The sequence below is a fragment of the Brachyistius frenatus genome, unplaced genomic scaffold (genome assembly GCF_029030835.1).
Source record: "Brachyistius frenatus isolate BFR_SWC_R1_liver_20210118 unplaced genomic scaffold, ASM2903083v1 Contig_40, whole genome shotgun sequence".
NCBI lineage: Eukaryota > Metazoa > Chordata > Actinopteri > Embiotocidae > Brachyistius > Brachyistius frenatus.
The window spans coordinates 441,215-461,801 of NW_027210639.1; the positions used below are offsets into that span (position 1 = coordinate 441,215).

The following is a 20,587-nucleotide window of genomic DNA, read 5'->3' on the forward strand; positions in this document are numbered from 1 at the left end:
TCCAGGATTTTGTTTTGTACAGATCCTGGTAACATTGGGCATTGCATTTTCTAACCCGTTCTGGCTTCCAGGGCTTCATATGCTGCCGTTTCATCAAAAGCCGTTTGCGACTCAGAAGATGCCTTTTGTTCGAATGGTACACGTTGGCGTCTCCTATTGACGCAGAAGGTGCAAATACGATATGATTAGGGTTTGGAAAAGTTTGGTTTGGGTTACATGTGACACGGTCACCGTTTTGTTAGGGTTAGGCACAAAAACGACTTGGTTTGGGTTTAAGTAAGTAGCCCAGGTTTTACTACCTTGTAGTAAAAGACACTGTTGAGCTCCTGTGCTTCTCCAAAGTGCTAAATGCCATTGAAGGTGAGCATTTGCTCGCTCAAGTTGTTTTTTAACTACCAACTGCAGTCAGGTAAAGACCCCGGTGAGGATGACCTTCCATTAGATGGTTTCTAACAGTTTCTGCAGAAATGCATCAGTTGTGCAAACAAAAGTGTCCGTTCGAAGAATATCTGGTGGTCCTCGGTTGGCATGGTTACGCGTGGCCTGCGGTTGTGAGGCAGGTTGGATGTACTGCCAAAATTCTCAGAAACTATGGAGACAGCTTATGGTAGTGACATAAATGTTCAGTTCATGGGCGACAGGTCTGGTGGACGTAACTGCAGTCAGGATGCTAATTGCACACGCTAGCAAATCGTGTTACATCTGGGGCATCGTGTTGTACGATCTCACAGTGGACTCCAAGGCACACGCATCTTTATGTACCACACCTATCAAATGGCAAAGAATGAGTGCTCAATGAAACTGATTTTTAACAAATTTGTGAACAAATTTAGAAAGAAATACACTTTTTGTGTGCTCAAAAGAAGTCTAAGATCTTTAACATTAACTCGTGAAAAATGGGGGAAAAAAAGCAAAAGTATCGCTTTGATATTTCTGGAGAGTATATTTGCCTCCATTCATCCTACGTTTAATGCATGCTTCAATATTGCCCAACCTAAAAGACCTGGAAGTGCAACCAGCAACTAATAGTTTTGTTCCATGTAGTGTTGATGATATCTGATGTAACTCGGAGGCCTCACGACAAAAAACAAAACAACCCCGTCAAATTTGTTTAACCTTCCTTCACCTTGTATGAAGACCTCCACGATGCATCAAAACAGTGCTCTTCCACTCGCAACCTGGCTGAGCAAAAATATGCTTCAGGGACATGCAGCCCTGTACTGTTGGTTTGACCTATGAACGAGGCCACAGCTATCCTCTTTAACTGCTTTTACAACCAGTAGCACACAATTCTATTCTATTCACAGATTAGATGACATGGTTTGTTTTGTGTGAGATGGCCAAGCTCTGATTGGCTGATTACTATTGTTATCTGTTATGTCTGAGAGTCTGTGAGTCAATAGAATGTGAACCCTCAACATAGATGATGGCCTTAGTGAGGACAACTAATTATTGGTTGGCTGAACTGCTGCGTAATTCTAGTTACTAATTTGAATGTATATTGAGCTGCATTGACCTGGTATGTGCATTTGTGTAAAATACTAGCCAGCATATGGGTATGTGGGTGTTTTCTTTTCGATATTTTACGTTGGTATCAATCAGTCATATGCGGAAAAATATTCACAGTGGAGGCAAAGACATACATTTCTCCTCCATTATAGACCACAGTGCAGAGCAGATAGGAGGCACATCTGCCATCTATCATGTCCTTATGTCCAAGAATTAAATGTCAGGCTACCCGTACTCATACAAAGTATTAAAGACATTAAACACTAATCAAAGCAGATGCACAGTGGATGAGACAAGCAGAGTTGGCCACTAAAACGTAACCTGCAACAGCCGTCCTGCAATAAACAGAACAGACTGATGGTAGCGAGCAGACCGAGAGAGCATCTTTCCTCTAAAACAGAGGTGTGATGAATGCCATTGTCATTGTGAAATTCCCTGTTTGGCCATTCTGATTTAATGCGCTTCATTAAGATGTGTGCTGATATGAGGACGAGCGGGTCTCTCCCTCCCTCCCTCTCTCTCTCTCTCTCTCTCTCTCTCTCTCTCTGTCCTGCATGCTCATAAATGTTTAATGGCACAGACAGATGCCTTTCAGCCCCCACAGGCGATGACAAATATGTATTAATCTGCATGAATAGAACATGAAGTTGGCCAACATCCAGACACACACGTTTTTAATTACTCCCAAATCAATTTCCTTCAGGGTGAGGCCCAGGATGGGGAAGGCTCTGTGGAGAGCACTCCATTCACTCAAAAGCGTCCGACACGCACTCACCATTCCTCCACATCTGTGTGTCATCTCACCACGTCAGCACAGCGAGTCAAACTTTAAGGATTGAAAGTGACAAATTGCTTCGAAATTAGTGCAAATCTGTAAATGATTTCCTTTCCTTTTAGAGATGAAATTAGCAGGCACCAGTGATCACAGTCGATATCTGTTTGTTGTCGGCGGGCTGACCGAGTGTTGCCCGAGTGTTTACTGATGGCTGTGAAATTGGATTTGCTCATGTTTCTGTGATTGCAATCATTCGACGCATAACCAGTCCGGTGCAAGCAGAAATGGAGCGTGGTATCGACTGGATGACCGGCCGACAACATAACAACACAAACAAAGGGCAACACACACTGGACCTGGAATGTGGTCACTCCAACTCTCTGGGACATTAGGCTGCTATAAATTACTGTGACTTGAGATATTCACTTTTAACACACTGTTAATTACTTTCTTTATAGTTTTTTTTTTTTTTTTTTTTATGTTTTGTGAATATTTTATATTTGCCTACCTCGGTCAGGGTGGGAGATCGCTGTTATATTTCATGAAAGGAAGCCCGAGCTGAATTGCCTTTCTTTTCATGTTAAATATACATTTCTGTACGTTGTCCATGAGACCACAACCTAATACACTTCTAAAATTGAGGCTCCTTCCATACAGTCCCTGTGTGCATCGTTCACTGTCCCTATGTCTGGTTGTACAATAACTTCAGTGTACTTTAAATTATGAACCCCAATTTCGCATATACATTTTAATTAGAAACTTCTTTAAGAAGGTTGCATCGTCTTGGGATGACAAGCCTATGTTTCCCTGAATGTAACTTTCTTTTTTTATCAAGTTAAATTTCAATTTAATTGAATTGAATTAAAAAAATGTCCCAGAGGAACCGGGGCTGATAGGGTTAAAGAACAGAGAGATAAAGTTGTCAGCTGTCAATCAACATATGATTAATATAGAGTATATTCTAACGCATTCTGGTAAGAAGTACAGGCTCCCACTGTGTGAGCACAAGTATTACAAACTGTCTCTTCAGTAAATAAATTCATCTGATAGACTATTATACACAACTATAGCTATAACTGAATGTAAGTACAGTATATGTCTGCTGTATGCATATTACCTGTATTTTTAGTTGTTTTTTTTTCGCTGCGAATCCATAATCTGAGAAAAGTTACAAAAAAAAAAAAAAATTACATACTTAGCACTGGGGGTTTAATTTTGTACTCTTTTTTTTGTATTAAACTTGATCATCATTTGAATTATCCGATATCGATTCATAAATCCTGAGATCAATCTTCTAGCCAAATAACATTATGACCGCTTCCATTCCCAGCCTACAGTAACCAATCAGAGTCTGTGTCGAGCGGAGGTGTCACAGCCAGCCGGCCGATGATTGACACTTGATATAGTCAATGAGATAGCCAGAGAGAAAGAGTATCCTGTTGCTGTGGAATAAAAGATGAATTAATGTAAAGCTTTGGGGTCTATTCTTCATGTAAAGATGATTTTTTTTTTTAATGTTAGAGGGTTCCTTGTTCAATTTACAGAAACAGTTCCTCAGATTCTGTTTCATATCCAAGATAAATTGATATTGTGACAGTATCAACCCTAACTTAAACAATATTGAATCCAATAGAATTGAAAATGAAAATTGAGTTGAATCGGGACCAGGTGAATCGTAACTGAATCGATTTGTGAAATCAGTGGCGATACCCAGCCTGAGTGAGTACAGGACCATTTGGATCTTAATGACTCAATGACATTTCCTCCAGTGTCTTCCTCAGGACAAACTTTACATTTTTTTGTGCATGTTAATAATGTGTAACGTGCTCTGTTGTGTTAAGTTGAGTACTTAAGTATGATACGATATAATGAATATATATCGTCTCTGGGATCCAGACTGAAGCGGGAATCAGTGCAGACTGAAACATGTTATGTACGGATGTGTTTTGGAGCGCGACTATTAGGTGACACATGTTACAGACAAGCGAGATTACAGAGCTGCCTCAATATGCATTCATGTCAGGGAAGTCACCACAAGCTTAATGTCATTACCATGACAACACGTTGTTACTCATATTCAGTGATGTGCCATGGCTGTCGCATGAATGCCGGAGACTAGACATCATTAATGGAGTCGACAAAGGAAAAGCAAAGTGAATAAAGAGAAGAGGAGAATCAAAGAGCGGCCGTAGAGACCCAGAATGTGCTGAACCAGACCGACCTGTGTGCTCACACAGAGGAGCAACAATAACTCTATCTGCTAACAAGTGCAGTGTGTGAATCAAAGCCTGATACATCTTCCTCCTCTGTGACACAGAGCTCCAACGTCCAAAAACGAGAAACACACATCAGTGAGGCTTCTCTGTTGCAGCGACACGTTCCTTCACACACACACATTTCTAATCTATTTTCACTCAGCTCCACGCACACACTGTTCTGCTGCCACAAATATTCACTACGCACCAAATGTGCAATAATTTGCTCATTCAAATAAGTCAATTATTTCATGCCGTCTGAGTAACTTTTGCAAAAAACTACACTTACCACCGATTTCAGTAATTACTAAACTTTGCTTTTCTTCTTTTAAATAAAATAAGACATAAAACATAGGTGTAAGTTTGAAAAGAGCAGAAAGCAGCTGAGTATCATTGGTTTTGACTTTCACTGGACTTATTAGGAGTAAGAAACACAATTTATTAGTCACTTTATAAGTTAGTGACCTTTATTTTTGTCTTTGAGTTGTGTTTACTTGGTTCGCTTGATTTAATTAATAATTTCTGCTATGGCTTGATTTAAAATTCAAATGTGTACCTCTGAGCACATTTAAATCCCCCTGTGCCCTCTGCTTCTTTAGTCCTGCTGTTGGATCCCTTTAAAACGTTTAATATCATTATTTAAAATTTTGCCAATTAAATTTGCGAAACCTAAAATCATTTTAATGATCTTGTAAAAATCCTAGCTGAACATTGTGCAGTTGTACCAATGTGAACCATATGCATGTTTTTGCCTTTCCTAATTTGAGTATGATGCAGCAGAATCATTTTTAGCTGCTGAATCATTCTGTGTTTTTTTGTGAACAAATATGCTTTATGAATACCGAGGGAGATTAACTGCACTTTGGAGCAAAGGACAGAAGCTCCTGTCAAATGAAGGCTTTGGTGAGGGGAGAGAAAAAGAGGTGGGTGGGTTCATTTACAGATAAGATTCATTCTTCTGCAGGAAAAAAAAAGCAGAAGTGACAAGACTGAACTTTTTTTCCCCCCCTTACCTAATCAGGGTCGGAGAGGAGTGGAGGATTGGAGAGAGAGTAATGCAGTGTTGTCTTTCACACTCTGCAAGGACATTTTATTATGTTCTCAATAATTCAGAGGAGGTCTTTTGTCAGAACACCGCTGGTAGCCGGAGCAGCTGCCGAGTCCAAGTCACCTCGGTAAGCCTGAAATTCACCATCCCTCCTTCACCTCCCAAAATCCCTGCTTCACTTTAACCTTCAGTTTTCTCAACACACATTCCCCTTCATTATTCTGTACGTGGGCATGCGTGGCTTTGCAGTTCACTGGGTCCATGCATGTGTATCATGCATATTTTTTTTCTGCCTCTATAATGAACTTCCTGAAAGTCACCTTCACCTCCTGTTTGGAGTGACGGGATGAGTGGATGGCCATCTCCTGTAACAGCTCCAATTGCTGCACCTTTGGAATCATCAATAGCTGCCACTATCCACACACACACACACACACACACACACACACACACACACACACACACACACACACACACACACACACACACACACACACACACAGAGCCCTCATAGATAGAGTTACTGTAGATGTATTGATTGCGAAGTGTGTGTGTGTGTGTGTGGGGGGGTGTTTGTGTGCGTGAGGAGCTGTGATGGGAAGAGAGAATGGGTGAAATATGATGTTGACAGCTGTTGTTGAAACAGGCAGGCAGCTGAGGAGGGAGGGGGTGAGGGGATTGGAGGGAAATGTTAAGAAAGACAGAGACAAGCGGACGGGAGAAAATAATCACGAAAACATGAAAACGCAGGCAGAAACGGGGCGAGCGGTTCACACGGAGCTGTATGGCTGAATGAAGGATAAGGCGAATGCTGACACCCAGAGGACAGAAGCAGTCAACTGCACAGCGGAGATAACAGGCGGTGAAAGGAGCGAGCGGAGGGGGGGAGGACACAGGGAGATGAAGGGAGACAGGAACAGAAAGAGGGGAAAAAAATGTTAGGACAGATAAGAGGAGAGGGGGGGAAATAAAATATAAAAAAAAGGGGGGAAACAGCAGGCGGATGTCAAACTGAACAATAAAAACATGTGAAGCATCCTCATAGAGGAATATTGTGGGGTTGTTCTTGTTTACATTTTAGTGTCTGCGTGTTCATTTGTGACCACAGGAGATCACGTTGACAATGTCATATTTCTTGTCCAATTGATCAGACTGATACTCTGCTCCGATTGGCTGTTGTAAGAATTAACGCATATACAGTACATATTGTATTAAATACATGCTGCGCCTTTAAAGCAGGATGGGACGCGTGAAAGTAAATGGTTCTTGCAGGGACTCTGCCAGACTGTACAAAAATCGGCATATTATAAAATGTGCTGATGTCAGGACAGGAGCAGGAACAAGGTCTTTGTGTCACGGTGTCATCCGTTATTCCTCCATCTTTCATCTTGCTTGCTCGTCTCACTTGAAAAATATTTCTCACTGACAAAACTAAAATGAAAACCAGGTATAAATTAACATTTCAAACCAAAAGTAAAGATAACGTTCAAGATGGACAAATGAACCGAAACAGCTCTTCTTCAGAAGTTCATTTTTGACCTGTTGTACTGCAGTTGATAAAAAGCAGTGATGTTACACAGACGACAGTAATGTTATCTGATGGTTCTTAAAAGTAACAGATTTTTCAATTAAGTGCAGCATAATTTAAAAATGAGAATTACCAGATGTAAATGTGATGTTAACATGACTTTCAGTTGGATTCCTTTCTTGCCGCTGTCAGAAGGAAGAGTTCCAGGATGAATGACGGTTTTCCATCGAAACCGTCCTATTGATTTTGACAAAAAAAACCACATCAGCGTATAAATGATCTCCATGTTTAACTCTGACAGGAAACAGACAGTGAATCATCCTCTGCATGATTTCCTGCTCTCCAGTGGACCGATCAGGTAGCAGTAATGCTAACAGGATGTTCAACCGGCCAGTGTTTGGAAGTGATGATGCTGGCTGGATTTACTTTTGAGAGTCTCTGTTGTCACAGCGGAGCCTTTTTAATTAACCTCGGGAGAGACGGGAGGAACAACACTAACCAGGGGAACCACAAAAAAAGATTAAACAAAAATTTAAACGCAAAAATGAGACTGCGAGGAAAACTCAACTAAAACTGCAAATCAAATAACTGAAATTAAACCTGCCCAGCAAAACTAAACTGTCTCGTCAAAGTGTCCAGTAAATACGTTAGAGTGAATCTGGCACCGATCTTTGACATGAATGATATGCATGTTCTTTGTAAGACAGTTGTTGGGGAAGTTTGAAGTGCGTCCATTGTTTAGGGCTCCAGGTGTGAGGACTAAAAGGAATAAAAGGACTCACTCTTCATTTGTCTTGCTGGCTGCAGGCCTGTTAAACTCTTGTCATTTTTTTCCTTTTAACTCCGGACACGTTTCGGTCTTCTGGTGTTAATGGAAGTAGACACGCCGGTCTGTGGGAAGAGTCCTCCTCAGGGGAAGTCAATACTGTGTCGATGATCTTGTCTTTGTTTGGTTGTTTGTTTCAATGCAAAATCTGGATCCTGATTTCCGTTGGTAGTCTGTGTAGCGTCGACCAATCGTGTTCGAGCATCGTGTGATGCACTGGCCAAACTTTTTGTCAGACCTATAGACAATTTCAAGATTGGTCTTTGTTGTGCTGTGGTGGTTGTTTTTGTATTTTAACTTTTATTATTATTCTATATCTGATCTCAGCTGGCCGCATGCCAGATTGCCTCCTTGGGACAGATTTAGTCATTTATTGCTTCATTGATTAACACAAAGCTGTTATACAATTACACTCATATTTAACAATTTACTACCAAATGTCTTCGTTTTCAACAGGTCAGATATGTTGCTTGCCAGATTTAATTAAGTAATAATTGGATGAATAAAAACCTCATTACAACTGCATTCCATTGGTCGGTCTCTTCCTTCCAGCTGCCCAGCCTGGTCACCCACATCACAGGCCAACCTTCTGCTTGGTACCTGTTTCTTTCTGAGATCCAGAGTTAACTTGAATCTGGAAAACCATGTCAAGATGTACAAAATGCACTGCACAGAGGCAGTGCATCATGGGAAATATAGATTTACTCACTGGTTCACGAGAAAATGTAAGTGTGGTTTCAGTCTGAAATGTTGCATAAAATACAAATTCAGTGGAAAGTTTTGTTGTTTTAAAAAAGTTTCAAACTGCTGGCCATTGTGGTTTTTTTTTTTTTTTGTATCAAATGTTAATGAAACATAAGTGAAGGATCATATCAGCCATGTGCAACAGTGTGTCTGAGAGAAGTGATTTATAGTTTTGGACAAAAATGTAGCTCTTAAATCTTTGTGACTTATTTTGTTGTTTGACCATCATTTCTGTCACCTGGACTAACATTGTCAAACTAGCAAACTGTCAGACGGATTTGATTTCATATGAATTCTTATGGTAGTTTCTTGAATGAATGATGAATGATAAATTGTCGGTTCTCTAAAATGTCAGCAACCTTTGATCAGGGCCCATCACACCTTCCAGGAGCACAAAGTCATCATGAAACAGTTTGCCCGTTTATAACGCTTTATCACCTCAGCGGTCTCACGGTGCTTTACACTGTTTCCTATTCACCTCCTCACACACACATTCACATTTGATTTAAAGTCCCGAAATGTTGGATGTCTCTGCTGAGTTTAAATACAGACTACTCAACGGAAAAGAGTTCACAACATGAGGAGATGAAAAGTCCTCTTTAAAGTAGAACAATCTGAGGGGAAAGCAGGAAAATGATGCCAACCGGAAGGGAAGTTTCCCCCTCGGGGAAGGACTTTTAATTAACTTAGGTTCTTCCAGGTCATCTAACGCAGTCAGAAACCTTCCTAAGGAAAATGTACTATTTGAATGCATCCATTTCTGTCGAAAAGCAGTATCTAAGTGGCCATCATGATAAGAGCTCATCACATTTTATAACTGCTAAGGAAAGGTGCTTTAATGCTTCCTTTCTTATCTCCTTTGGCCGAGAGAACACTGGACCATCCTTTATGAAAGAGAAGGAGTTAATGCCCTCTCAGGAAGCCTTACGGCAGCAACATTTAAGGTGACGCTCCGTTGAGCATTTGATGAATAAAATGTACAGTAACATATCTGTAGACTTGAGATGTTAAGCCAATCTTTGCAGGAATGCAACAATTATTTTTCATGAAATCATACTAATTGGGATTCATGTTGATAAATATGAGGGTGAGCGTGACCTACCATCCTCAATGTGACAACAATATGCACGCATGTGCTGTATAGTCACGAAGAAAACTCCAGGATTTCAAATACCCATTTAAAAGTGTGCAAGGACACACGACAATATAATTTTGTGACACAACTTTCACTTCAGGCTGTCTGACTCAGATGTTTTGGGTGTGAAGCACCTGTTTCAGTCACGCTGCCCAAACTAACATCAAGTAGGAGGAAGCCTCAAAGCTCCTTCTTTAAGAAAAAACAAACAGGATTATTATTAATTTTTTTTCTGCATTCACATCGCTCTACAATTCCAGAGTCTGTAACAGGTCATATTAACAAAACTATTAACGGGACCGACAGCCTTCGTGCTAGGTTTGGCACGTCTTGACTTTCATTTCGCCTCCCGTGTTAACAGGTTAGAGAACCCGCACAGCCTGTACGGGTCCTCCCTCGCTTGTGCGGTGCGTCACCTACAGAGCAGACCCGACACCTATATTTCACATGTACCACCCACAGTTCCCAGAAAAAATAGACAGGGAAAAGATAACATGTGCACCATGTCATCGTAGCAGAAACCAAACTGTGGCTCTAATCGTGCTGTGATCATTTAACAGTTGAAGGGCAGCGTTTCGCCTCTTATCTGTGTCAGTCTGTGAGTCTATGTGTCGCATAGAAAGGGGGTAAACAAAAAGCCCAGTCCCGTCTTTGGTTGCAACTCTTCACCTACCTGACCTTAAACATTCTTTACTGATGGACACTGTCCAAAGGAACCGCAATGATTCCATGATAGAAGTGGCAGTAGCAACGCTGCAGGAGTGAACCGAGGTAACCAACACGGCATGCGGCCTGTGTGTCCTCGGCTAAAGACTCCAGACAGGATCATAGTGTCCATCCTCAGGTGAGTCCTGAGCTTCATCCCTGCTGGAATATTTTCCTAAGTCCTGATGAATTTATTCTTCACATCTTGGAAATGTTGTTAGTAGAGGACATGGGGCGGGATTTTTCTTAACCACGGCAATGATGGAAAAAATGTCTCCAAGTGAAATGAGAGCATCTATATGGACCCTCAGTGTCTCAGCTGATAGAAGAAAGGACTGTTCATATTATGGCTTAACTTAAAAGATGCTACTAATATTAACAAATGCTTAATATTCATCACACTAGTGTTGCAGTATAAGTCATAATTTAAATGAATGTATCAGTGTGGCTTGCTTGATCTATTGCTGCATGGTTGTACTTTGTCGCTGTGCTGTTATGAGTACCGTGGTAATGAGTGATGTGTATATTTGTGTTTAAAGCACCATGCTGCAAACAGACCCTTTACTCTATTGGCATTGCCAAAAACTTTTCTAAGTAGTCTCATCAAAAACAAACTGGTTTGTAACAAAGCAAACAAAGCTAAGTGAAAGTGGATCTTTTTTTTTTTTTTTTTTTTTTAAAAGAGGAAAAGTAGAGTGAGTTGTTTCCATTAATCTGCAAGCTGATCGCCCAAAACTAAGAATAATTGGGTTTTCATATCAACAAAGGGAGCAGGTCCCCTTGCATGTTGCACTACCATGTTTCTACAGTAGCCGAGAAGGGACGAACCAAACATGGGCTATTTTTTTTTTACACCATCGATTCTCTCCCATGTTTGGAAGCGAAGGGTTCAGCTGGTTGCAATCTGCTACCTCACAGCTGAATCCTACACACGGCTGTTTCACAGCTTCTTCGTCGCTAAAGGTGATGAAGCTATATAGCTGAATCTTCGTGTGGGTGTTTGTGTGGGTTTGTACCGAGTGTTCTAGTTCCCTCCCACCATCAAAGACATGTATGTTGTGTAGGTTGACATGTATGATAAAGCCACGCAGACACGTAGGTTAACATTTTATGTACGACACTGGCAAAAGAACTGGATTTGGTCCGTGGGCTCCCCACTGATAGCTCAACATGTAGTGGATCCATTTCCCTGCAGGGATCAATAGAGTTCTTCAAAAATAACAAAAGCATGACTCCAAATGAATGAATGCTTAAATTAGCAACTGCTTCATCTGTCATGTTCACTACTTATTGCCATCATACCGTTATCAGAGGTTTCAACCTTATATCCCAGTGGAGGTTTGATTAAAAGCTGTCTGGTAGTCTGACCTGTTGTGTTTGCTGGGTATTCTTGGCCTGTCTGACTTATTTCACCTGATTAATTGAACTCTGTGAGAACAGTGTTATTAATATCAAGAGGAACAAAGGCCAACTGGGAAAAGAAGATCCATGTTGGACAAAAACTAATTTCCCTTTACTTAAATCTAGTGTCCTTAAAGCTCCACTGCTCTTGATGGAGCATGTGCCTCCTCTTAAAAAAAACACTTATCAAAACAAGATCATCCTACTTCCTCCACTATTTTATTCTTTTGTGTGAGAAAAAGCTTGTGAAACAGCCTGTTGAGCATCACTGGACACTAAATCTCTCCACTGAAAGCTCAAGTTATTTTAGGCAGGTTAACACTTCCTCCAGGCCGGATGAGACACCTTTTGTTTTACACGATGTCTACACAATGGAATCACTTTCCAGGTCAGACATGTTCAAATGATATCCCAACGAAGCTGTAATTAAGGAACAAAACTCGCTGAATATCAGCACACACACGACCCTTTCAGTGTCGGCTGCACATTCTGTAAAAGTTGTCAGGATTAACACATGAAGTGACTGAAGATCCATTTAAACCTAACGTGGTGAAAAATAATACATGTACGTCTTTTACTCAGAGTCTGGAGCCGTTGTTCTTTTTTCTTTTTTTTTTTTTTTTCGTTTTTATCAACGCACCAACTTTTCCACCTGAGCCAGTTCGTAAAAACGTCTTTACGATATTCGGGGTCTGAACTTTCTGTGTTCGGACTCGGGGGTGTTTTCTACACAGGTTGAACATGCACATAGAAAACCGGTGGATGAAACCACTGTGTGTCTCCACAGCAGGTGTAGCTCGAGCAGCGTGTTAGCAGAGCAGCGACTTCATGAGCTCCAAGTGCGTGTTGAGTCACCGGTCAGCACCATTTCTACAACGCTCACGGCCCCGAGCACAATAGTCATCCTTATGAAATACACTACGAGCGTAAACGTGTGCTCCTACGCGGCGTGAGAGTAAATTGAGAGCCGTTCGATGGACTGTGACGGCTGGATTGATGTGTTTCAGTGTTGTCAGACGCATTTGAGGCAGATGACTGATGATGGACACTGGACCGCGCTGGACAACCGCCAATCGTTTCACACGATGCTTCTGTTCTCGGGATCAGAGTGTGTTTTCTTCCAAAGAGCAAGAAGAGTATTTTGTTGGATATTTATACTGTAAGCTGAAAAGTAGCCTGACTATTGGATTTAATGACTTAGTTCTCTAGTTTCACGGGGAAAGAAATTACAAAAGTATTTTAAAGAATGATCCCCTCTGAAAAAAAGAATCCTCAAATAGTTTGTTGAATAGATTTGATCTCATTTGTATATAAGAAATGAGAATTAAAGAACATTTGCACAGCAATATGGAGCTTAGGAAGACATGAGAGAATTGAATAGAAAAAGTTGAGTGGTGCTGGAAGTGCTCACAGGTCCACCCGACTCAGAGCGCTGTTCAGGTTTTGACAGAAATGGGACTCAGATGGCTTTTAAAATACAGTTCAACCGAGTGTGTCAGAAATTAGCTATATAAAACTCACGTATCAGTCAAATTGACCTTTTTTTGTGAAAATATAACAAACAGGCTCTCTCTCTCTCTCTCCCTCTCCCTCCCTCTCTCTCTCTCTCTCTCTCACACATGCACACGGTGCTAATTGTAATCCACTTACGAAACCATTTGGCCGTTAATCCCACACTCTCCAGCAGATCAGAAGCAGTGTACTTACGTGCCATCTCTTTCACCTTATCAGCCGAGGAGCACAAACCATTACACCCCTCACCTTCCACGGCAGCGCCGTCTCTCCAGCTCTCTGCCCAAACCCATTGTCTATGAATACATATCATGTGGGCCGCTCTTTGGTTTCAGGTGCAGGTCAGCCAACCAGACATTTCAATTCCGAAGATGGATGCCCCATTTCAGAGGGAACGATAAGAAAAGGCTCAGAAGGTCTTTCACCACAGGGATCAAATGCTTTCCTTACTTTTTCTCCAGCCTGACTGACAGCTCGTTGAAATAAGGCTTATAACTGTTTTTTAGTCTCGACACACATCCGTCTTTTGGTGGAGACAGCTGCTGTTAAAGCCGGCACACTCAGACGACGCTATTGCGCAACTCACGTTTGCTTTTAAAACAACTTTTAAAATCATGGCTGCGATTGCAGCCTTGTATTTTGTGTGTCTGCTGATTTCCACAAAAGTTAAAGAACTCTTGAGCTGTGCTGAGAAATACTTTTGACTTCATCTGGATGTTGTTTACAGGTTGTCCTCCTCCTCGTACCCCCAATCGTCCCCGGCACCAGGCTGAAGTGTTCCTGTGGGAACTGCCAGAGCCTCCGGATCTATTTCCTCCGTGGACTCGAGAAGACTCCCCACCCCCTCAAACGTCCCCCACGCGGCTATTAAGGCTGAAAATTGCCCCCGCTGTGCTCTGGTGTGTCCTTGGCTCTCTGCAGCTTCTTCATTCACTCCACAGCTGATAAATGCGTCATTGTTTTTCTTCTCCGTGTTTCTCCGAGTTACTTTGGGAGCACATTAAAACGGCTTCATTTACAATCCATATGGTGTGCTGCAGTATATGAAACATATTCAGAGGCGTCGGGGGATCGCTAACCTGCGCGATCCACCGGCGCACTCAAGCAGATGCAAAAAACACACACACAAACACACGCACATCTCTGAGCAATGCGGTTTATTCTTCCCACGTATTATACCACTCTCATACATCACAAGCCCTTGTCTCCCCACACAGTGTGGGATGGCGACTGCATTGTGACTCAGAGACAGCGATACAGAGCGAGAGAAACAGAGAGCGAGATGGATGAGGAGGTGGCGGGAGGACGGGGGGACGGGGGGGGACGGCTGCTGCGGGACTCATCCTGGTGGGCCACGAAGAAGAGCCGCGCAGGTCACTGTGGGAGAGGCGGCTGTAGATGTACGGAAATGAGAGTCATCAGCCCCCACCTCCACTCCGGTGGGCATATATATGAACTACCCTCCAGACAGAAGGCATTTTATGTAGTTCTCCAGTGACTTCTGTAAAATGATGGCGTGTTGACACCAGCGGTTCCAAGTATGGAGAATGCTCGGGATACGGTATGATCCACAGATCTGAGAGCTGTACCTAATGCTATAAGTGAAGGGTATAAAGAGCATGGCGCTTTAAACCATTTAGGGCCCGCCTCTTAATTAGCGGGCGTTTTAGGGCATTCTATGAAATAAATCTGTGTATCATGTCCCATTGTGCGCTTGCAATGGCTTTGGTAATGGTTAATTGGCTAAGTATCAGGAAAGAATACTTCTCAGAGAGAAAAAACAGACAATAATAATCGTTCACATCACAATTTTTATATTTTTACTTTTGTGCGGTATGCACACATACTTTTTTTTTTTTTTTTTATCTTGGAGTTGCTTACTCTTTAATATCGTGTTTTAATTGTTACTAGGATGCCTGTTTGGTAGTTACAATAATGATTAGAGAGGTCATGTTCTATACTGTGTATAGCTATGGGAACCATCCGTACACCAAATAATGTCACTGTTACATATCTTGCTATGAGAATGTGAAATTATAAAAAATTCTGGAGCAAAAATCTTGACATGATAGAAAAATATTCAACACTAATAAACTGACTTTTACAAACAATACAATAAACAGTATGAAACGGACAGCGCACCTGTCTAAAGTGAAGGAAAGTATTAATACATACTGACATGGATCATTTTGAATTATGAGTAATGGAGTTACTGCTGTTGTGTATCACTTGTAAAAGTAAATGTAAATGTGTTTTGGAGACCCTCATGAATCTTTCTGCTGAAGATGTGGATATTTAATGAACTCAAAGCGACAAAAGGCATCCAAAATGTGTCAGTTTAAAGACCGGCATCGCTGCTGAAAAATGGGAATGATCCTGAGTGCTGTTTAACCTATATAAGTATGGTGGCGGTTTGAGGGCTTCCTATTATTTGGCGTGAAATATGTTCGGACAGCGTGAGAGTGTCTCATGCCAAAAGAAGGAGAGTTGGTAACCGTGGTAATAGTGTGACCTTGAAATGACAGTAAAATACTCTTTTTTATCAGTTGTATCCGAAGCATGATCAGGCAGACCCAAATTCATCACACCACCAGAGGATCACCACATCAGGATTTGTTCACTGACAGAAAAGCAGCTTCATCATCGATACAGAATTGGATAAATAAAGAATACACACAAGTGCTGTCAAAGAAGGCAGAGGACGAGTAGCAGAATGAAAAAACACTTCTCAGGAGGGGACACAAGGCCAAACGCTCAGGCTGGGCGAAGACGTAGCAGCCTTTCTCAGACTGGTAAACAAGCAGGTTTGAGATTTACGGCAGTAAGTGGTTAGCACGGGGAAAAGGACATGAACGGGAAACAGAATACTTAAAGTGTTCCATGTCAGATTTAGTAAACTCTTTCTATCCGCACCGACTTCACTTAACCTTGATTTTTAGCGTAACTGAAGCTCCCAAACTCGAGCTCTTCTCAATTCGTGGGAAAATGTCATCGACAAAAAGATGTAATTCAAGAGTAAAAAAAAACCTGAAAATGGAATCCTGTCGTCTGAAGTCAGCTGAAGCAAGCCCAAATCTATTTATCAGTTTGTCTACTGCTGTAAATGTTGCGAAAATAACAAAGAAGAACAAATTGTTTTAACATGCAGATGAGCAGTCCATGTCTAAGATTGTGAGTAACAATCACAGAAATGGCCAACAGATAGCATTCAGAGCTGTTTTGATTCATTTTTTTTTTAAATGTTGGTAGTTATAATGGGGAATCTTCTTGTGAACAGCAAAAGACATTGAGGCAGCTGTTGGAGTGGAGTTGTTTGTTATTAAGTTGAATACTGTACCATACTGGCATTTTCTAAATAAACAAGTTTTAATTTGGTGGAAAATGAATACAAAAGCTGTTTTTACTTCACACCTCTGAAATCAATGTAGAGTTTCGTATTCCCTTTCATTTGTGAGGTGTGTCTTCAACAAGTCTCCTGTGAGCCTACATGAACCTCTTCAGTCTTCATAAGATATGAAATGATATTAGAGAAGAAACACACCAGCTTCTTAATGCTGATTGACCTGTTTCAGATTCAGAGGTGTCGTTATGGTTCAATGCAGACCTCTCTGCGTGCAGCTGAATATTTCTTGTCTTGCAGTGATTCTTGGACTTATTCTGTTATATACAGGAGGAGCAGCGAGGTTCAATGAAAGAGCATGAAAAGCAGAGGAGCTGCTGGCCTCTGGTACTTACAGCTTTAGTGCCACATAAGGACCCACCACATTTAAACCTCTGGGAAGCACTGGGTGGACATGAATTTCCACATGTCAGCAAAGTGAAAGCTAAAAGGGCCTCTGAATTCAAGTTTTGGTTTCGCTTCAGCAAAACAGCACATTGCAACAATTTCTGTATGAGGCGTGATGTACGGAAAAAAAGGACAAAACAACAATGCAGTATATCCCAGGAGACTGAACACATTTAAGACGGCCTTTTGGATGTTTGAATTAAATTTCAGTATTCATACTTAAAGGGAGCCATTATCGTTTTCTGTGGCTGAAATAAAATACGACAAAATAGTAAATAAGCACCTTAAGGCACTAAATCCCCACTTTAGATCTGAGCATCAGACAGTGCAAGTCAACAAGACCAAGAGGAAGGCAAGTGTATCCTATCGTGAGCTGCAGGGACAGACAAACAAAAGTCACAAAGAATTATGTTCTCTGAAGAGACAAGTTGAAGTGGACACTTAAAAGTCGCCCGATTTGAATTCTACAGGAATAGACGGTTATCAGTTTGGTCGTAACGCCACTAAATGTCGGGGCTGCAGAGACGTCCCCTCGCGGCAAAGTGAGCGCGGTGGCACAACCTGCCGTCAGCAAAAGTGCCGAGCCCTCCGTCCTCTCCCCGGCTACTCTCGGATCCATTCTCGTCCAGCGGGCAGGAAGGCCAAAACACTCAAAAGCTTAACCAAACAACACACCACATAGAACATGAACCAGAATCATTTATCATGATTTATTATTTTACAATTGTTAACATACACTTACTTTTTGGAAATGATATAAGATTATATAGTGTAAGACTGATCATAATATTAAAATCGAGTTTAAAAATGTCATTATGAATTTTGAGCGTGATAAATATTCTAAACGCATGTATTCTACATGGTAAATGTCAAATAAAAAATGCAAAATAACAAAAATTACTCCTAACGACTGAATTTTTATTTGAATTTATAGAAAGTATGGGGCCCTGTCGTTGTAGCCAGCGCAGCACAAATCCAGGCCCGTTGGTATTTCTGTGCACCGTAAAGGCTTTCTTCCAAACATGCGTTAGCCGCTGTTTTCCTGGGTAAACATGAACCTGGCTGCGCTGACATGGCCGGCATGGAACAACAGGGGGCGTGTCGCTAAAGATGCGCCGCTGCACTGCAACTTGTGTCACAACTTAGAGGTGAACTGGCGCCTGAGCCTTGGCCGGCTAAGACCAGGTCTCGGTGCAGCTCATAAATAGACCTATCTGAATTCCCACAGGCAGGCTTGGTGGATGTTCTACGTATTTAATTCCACTTACTTAAATCATGTATTTTAAATGCCACTTTCGGATTCAGTTAGTCATGAAAAATTAAGCTGATTGCCCGTTGAAGTGGATATGTACCAGGGAGTCATGACGCAGTGGCCAATCTAAGCAATACAATCAAAATGGCACTTATAAATTAATTGCTATTAAATTACACATAACGGGGTAACAATTGAAAAGCAACTTCATCTACTCATCTGGTTAAGTAATCTAGCCAGTGTAAGCAAGACGTCCTGTTCAGCACACAGAGCCCCAGGTCATCCTAAAGTTACAAGAACTTACCACGCAGGACACCACAGATCTACAGATAAACTCCAAAAAGCTTTCACTTCATAAAACTCACCAGGCCGAATAAACGTTTTCTCCCCTTTCAGCTTGGGTTTGACTCGGTCTCATGCTGTGAACCAGCTGACCTCTGACCCTTCCATCAGCCTCACAAGGTGAAACTATCCAGACAACTAATGTCTGCTGCCCTAAGATTGAACATTGTTACAACTCCACAATTGACAAACTCAGTGTTCAAGCTGAAACTATAATGCACATATCATGTTTTATTCTCTGTTTATATTGCAAATTAATAACACTCTTACATATCACTGATGTTTATAAGTGTTGCTTCTATAGATGATCTGCAGACTCTCTGTCTGTCTTCAGTTACTCATACTGGCTAACAATATAAACTTGTATTAAGTGTTTGTGTAACTGATATCAACAAGTCTTTAACTTTAGTCATGGTGGATTCATAATGAAATTGTATTCTTCCTCTCGAAAATAATAATGACTCCTTTTCTTAAAGCATTCTCCCTCTTCTCAGAGCAGACTCAGAGAGTGGTCCTCGGACACTTGACCCCACCTCCAGCCTGGCCATTCATATAAAACTGCAAACCTCAGACTGAAGCGGGCTTTTTCTCTTCTTCTGATCAATCTTAATATTGATCATATTCTCGGTTAATCTCACACTTTCCGATCGTCTTAGAGTTACCACGCTCTCTATTTTTATTAACCCCAAGCAAACGTTAAGCCAAGTGAAGATCGCGTACTTTTAATTGCGACTAATTGAGTTTAATTATCGCCTGCAACCGACAACGCCGTTGTTTCATTCTTGCTCTCATAAAAAGTGTTTTTGATAACCTAGTTAGGATAAATCCAGTCATCTCTCAAACCGGACAAAGCTCAGAAGATCTTTTTTGCCAAAGACAGCTGTTGCATCCCTGCACCCTGCTTGTCCATCTTAAATGAGACTCAACAGTACCAGCAGAAGAAGCCTGGACGGGACGCCAGCTGAGGGAGTGAACACCCACAGCACGACACCAAACTCCAGGCCGTGACATCTGCATGGAGGTCCGCAAGAAAGAGGCTTGTTGGGACGACTGGTCCTACCATCCAGCGATCACACATTTGCCCATGCCCATATATGGACCACATCTGTTCCTTCCCAATCCCAAGTTTAGGATTGGTTGCAACGTTTCCCTTCGGGTGCACCAGCAAATAATTTGGATTTACTCCTAACATTTTTCACTATGCCTTTAGGCGCAGGAATAATACATTACAATACATTTTATATGTACAAGGGTGGATCAGAAAGGTAAGAGACTGCTCCTGTTGCGCGCAAACAGTGCGCAGCACCGTGACATGCACAGAGAAGTTAAGTAAGTACTCCACGATTTGTTGCTTGATCAAAATCAGCACCTGAGTTACAAATGGTTTTGTGTGTAGTGGTCCGGGTGCATCCTATATACACCTATATACCTTTTCGTAATATCAATTCAATGATGTATCTATTTTTGCTTCAAAGATTTTGTTGCAAACACTGGCAGGGTTGACAAATCTTACACTTTTGATGCAGGACACCTGTTTCAATCTTTGTCTTGCACTCTCATGCTTCCCTTTCTAATCTCGCACCAAATAAGAGGAAGTCTCTCAACCTGTCCTTCATGAAAACATTTGTTACATGTTGCACATCCTACTAACAGGATTCTTTTTTCTGCAAACAGGACCACGTCTGGGCAGCAGGATTTTTACCTCGTTTCAGCACCGATACTGATCCATAAACGATGCAGAGATGTTTTTTGTACTTTTTGTGTGCGT

The 20,587-nt window shown here is 41.5% G+C and overlaps 1 protein-coding gene across 13 annotated transcripts in view; it reads right to left on the reverse strand.

The window, feature by feature from the left end:
• The window catches only part of adgrb1a (adhesion G protein-coupled receptor B1a), a 169,301-nt gene that overhangs the window by 89,847 nt on the left and 58,867 nt on the right, over positions 1-20,587 (reverse strand). The window contains exon 1 of one of the 13 annotated variants that reach the window (XM_069702092.1): positions 13,634-13,655. The exons of the other annotated variants lie outside the window; for them this stretch is intronic. Within the exon in view, the coding sequence (XP_069558193.1) occupies positions 13,634-13,640 (7 nt within the window). The 5' untranslated portion in view covers positions 13,641-13,655. Of the gene's footprint in view, positions 1-13,633; positions 13,656-20,587 lie in introns of those variants that run through there. 13 annotated transcript variants of the gene reach the window in all.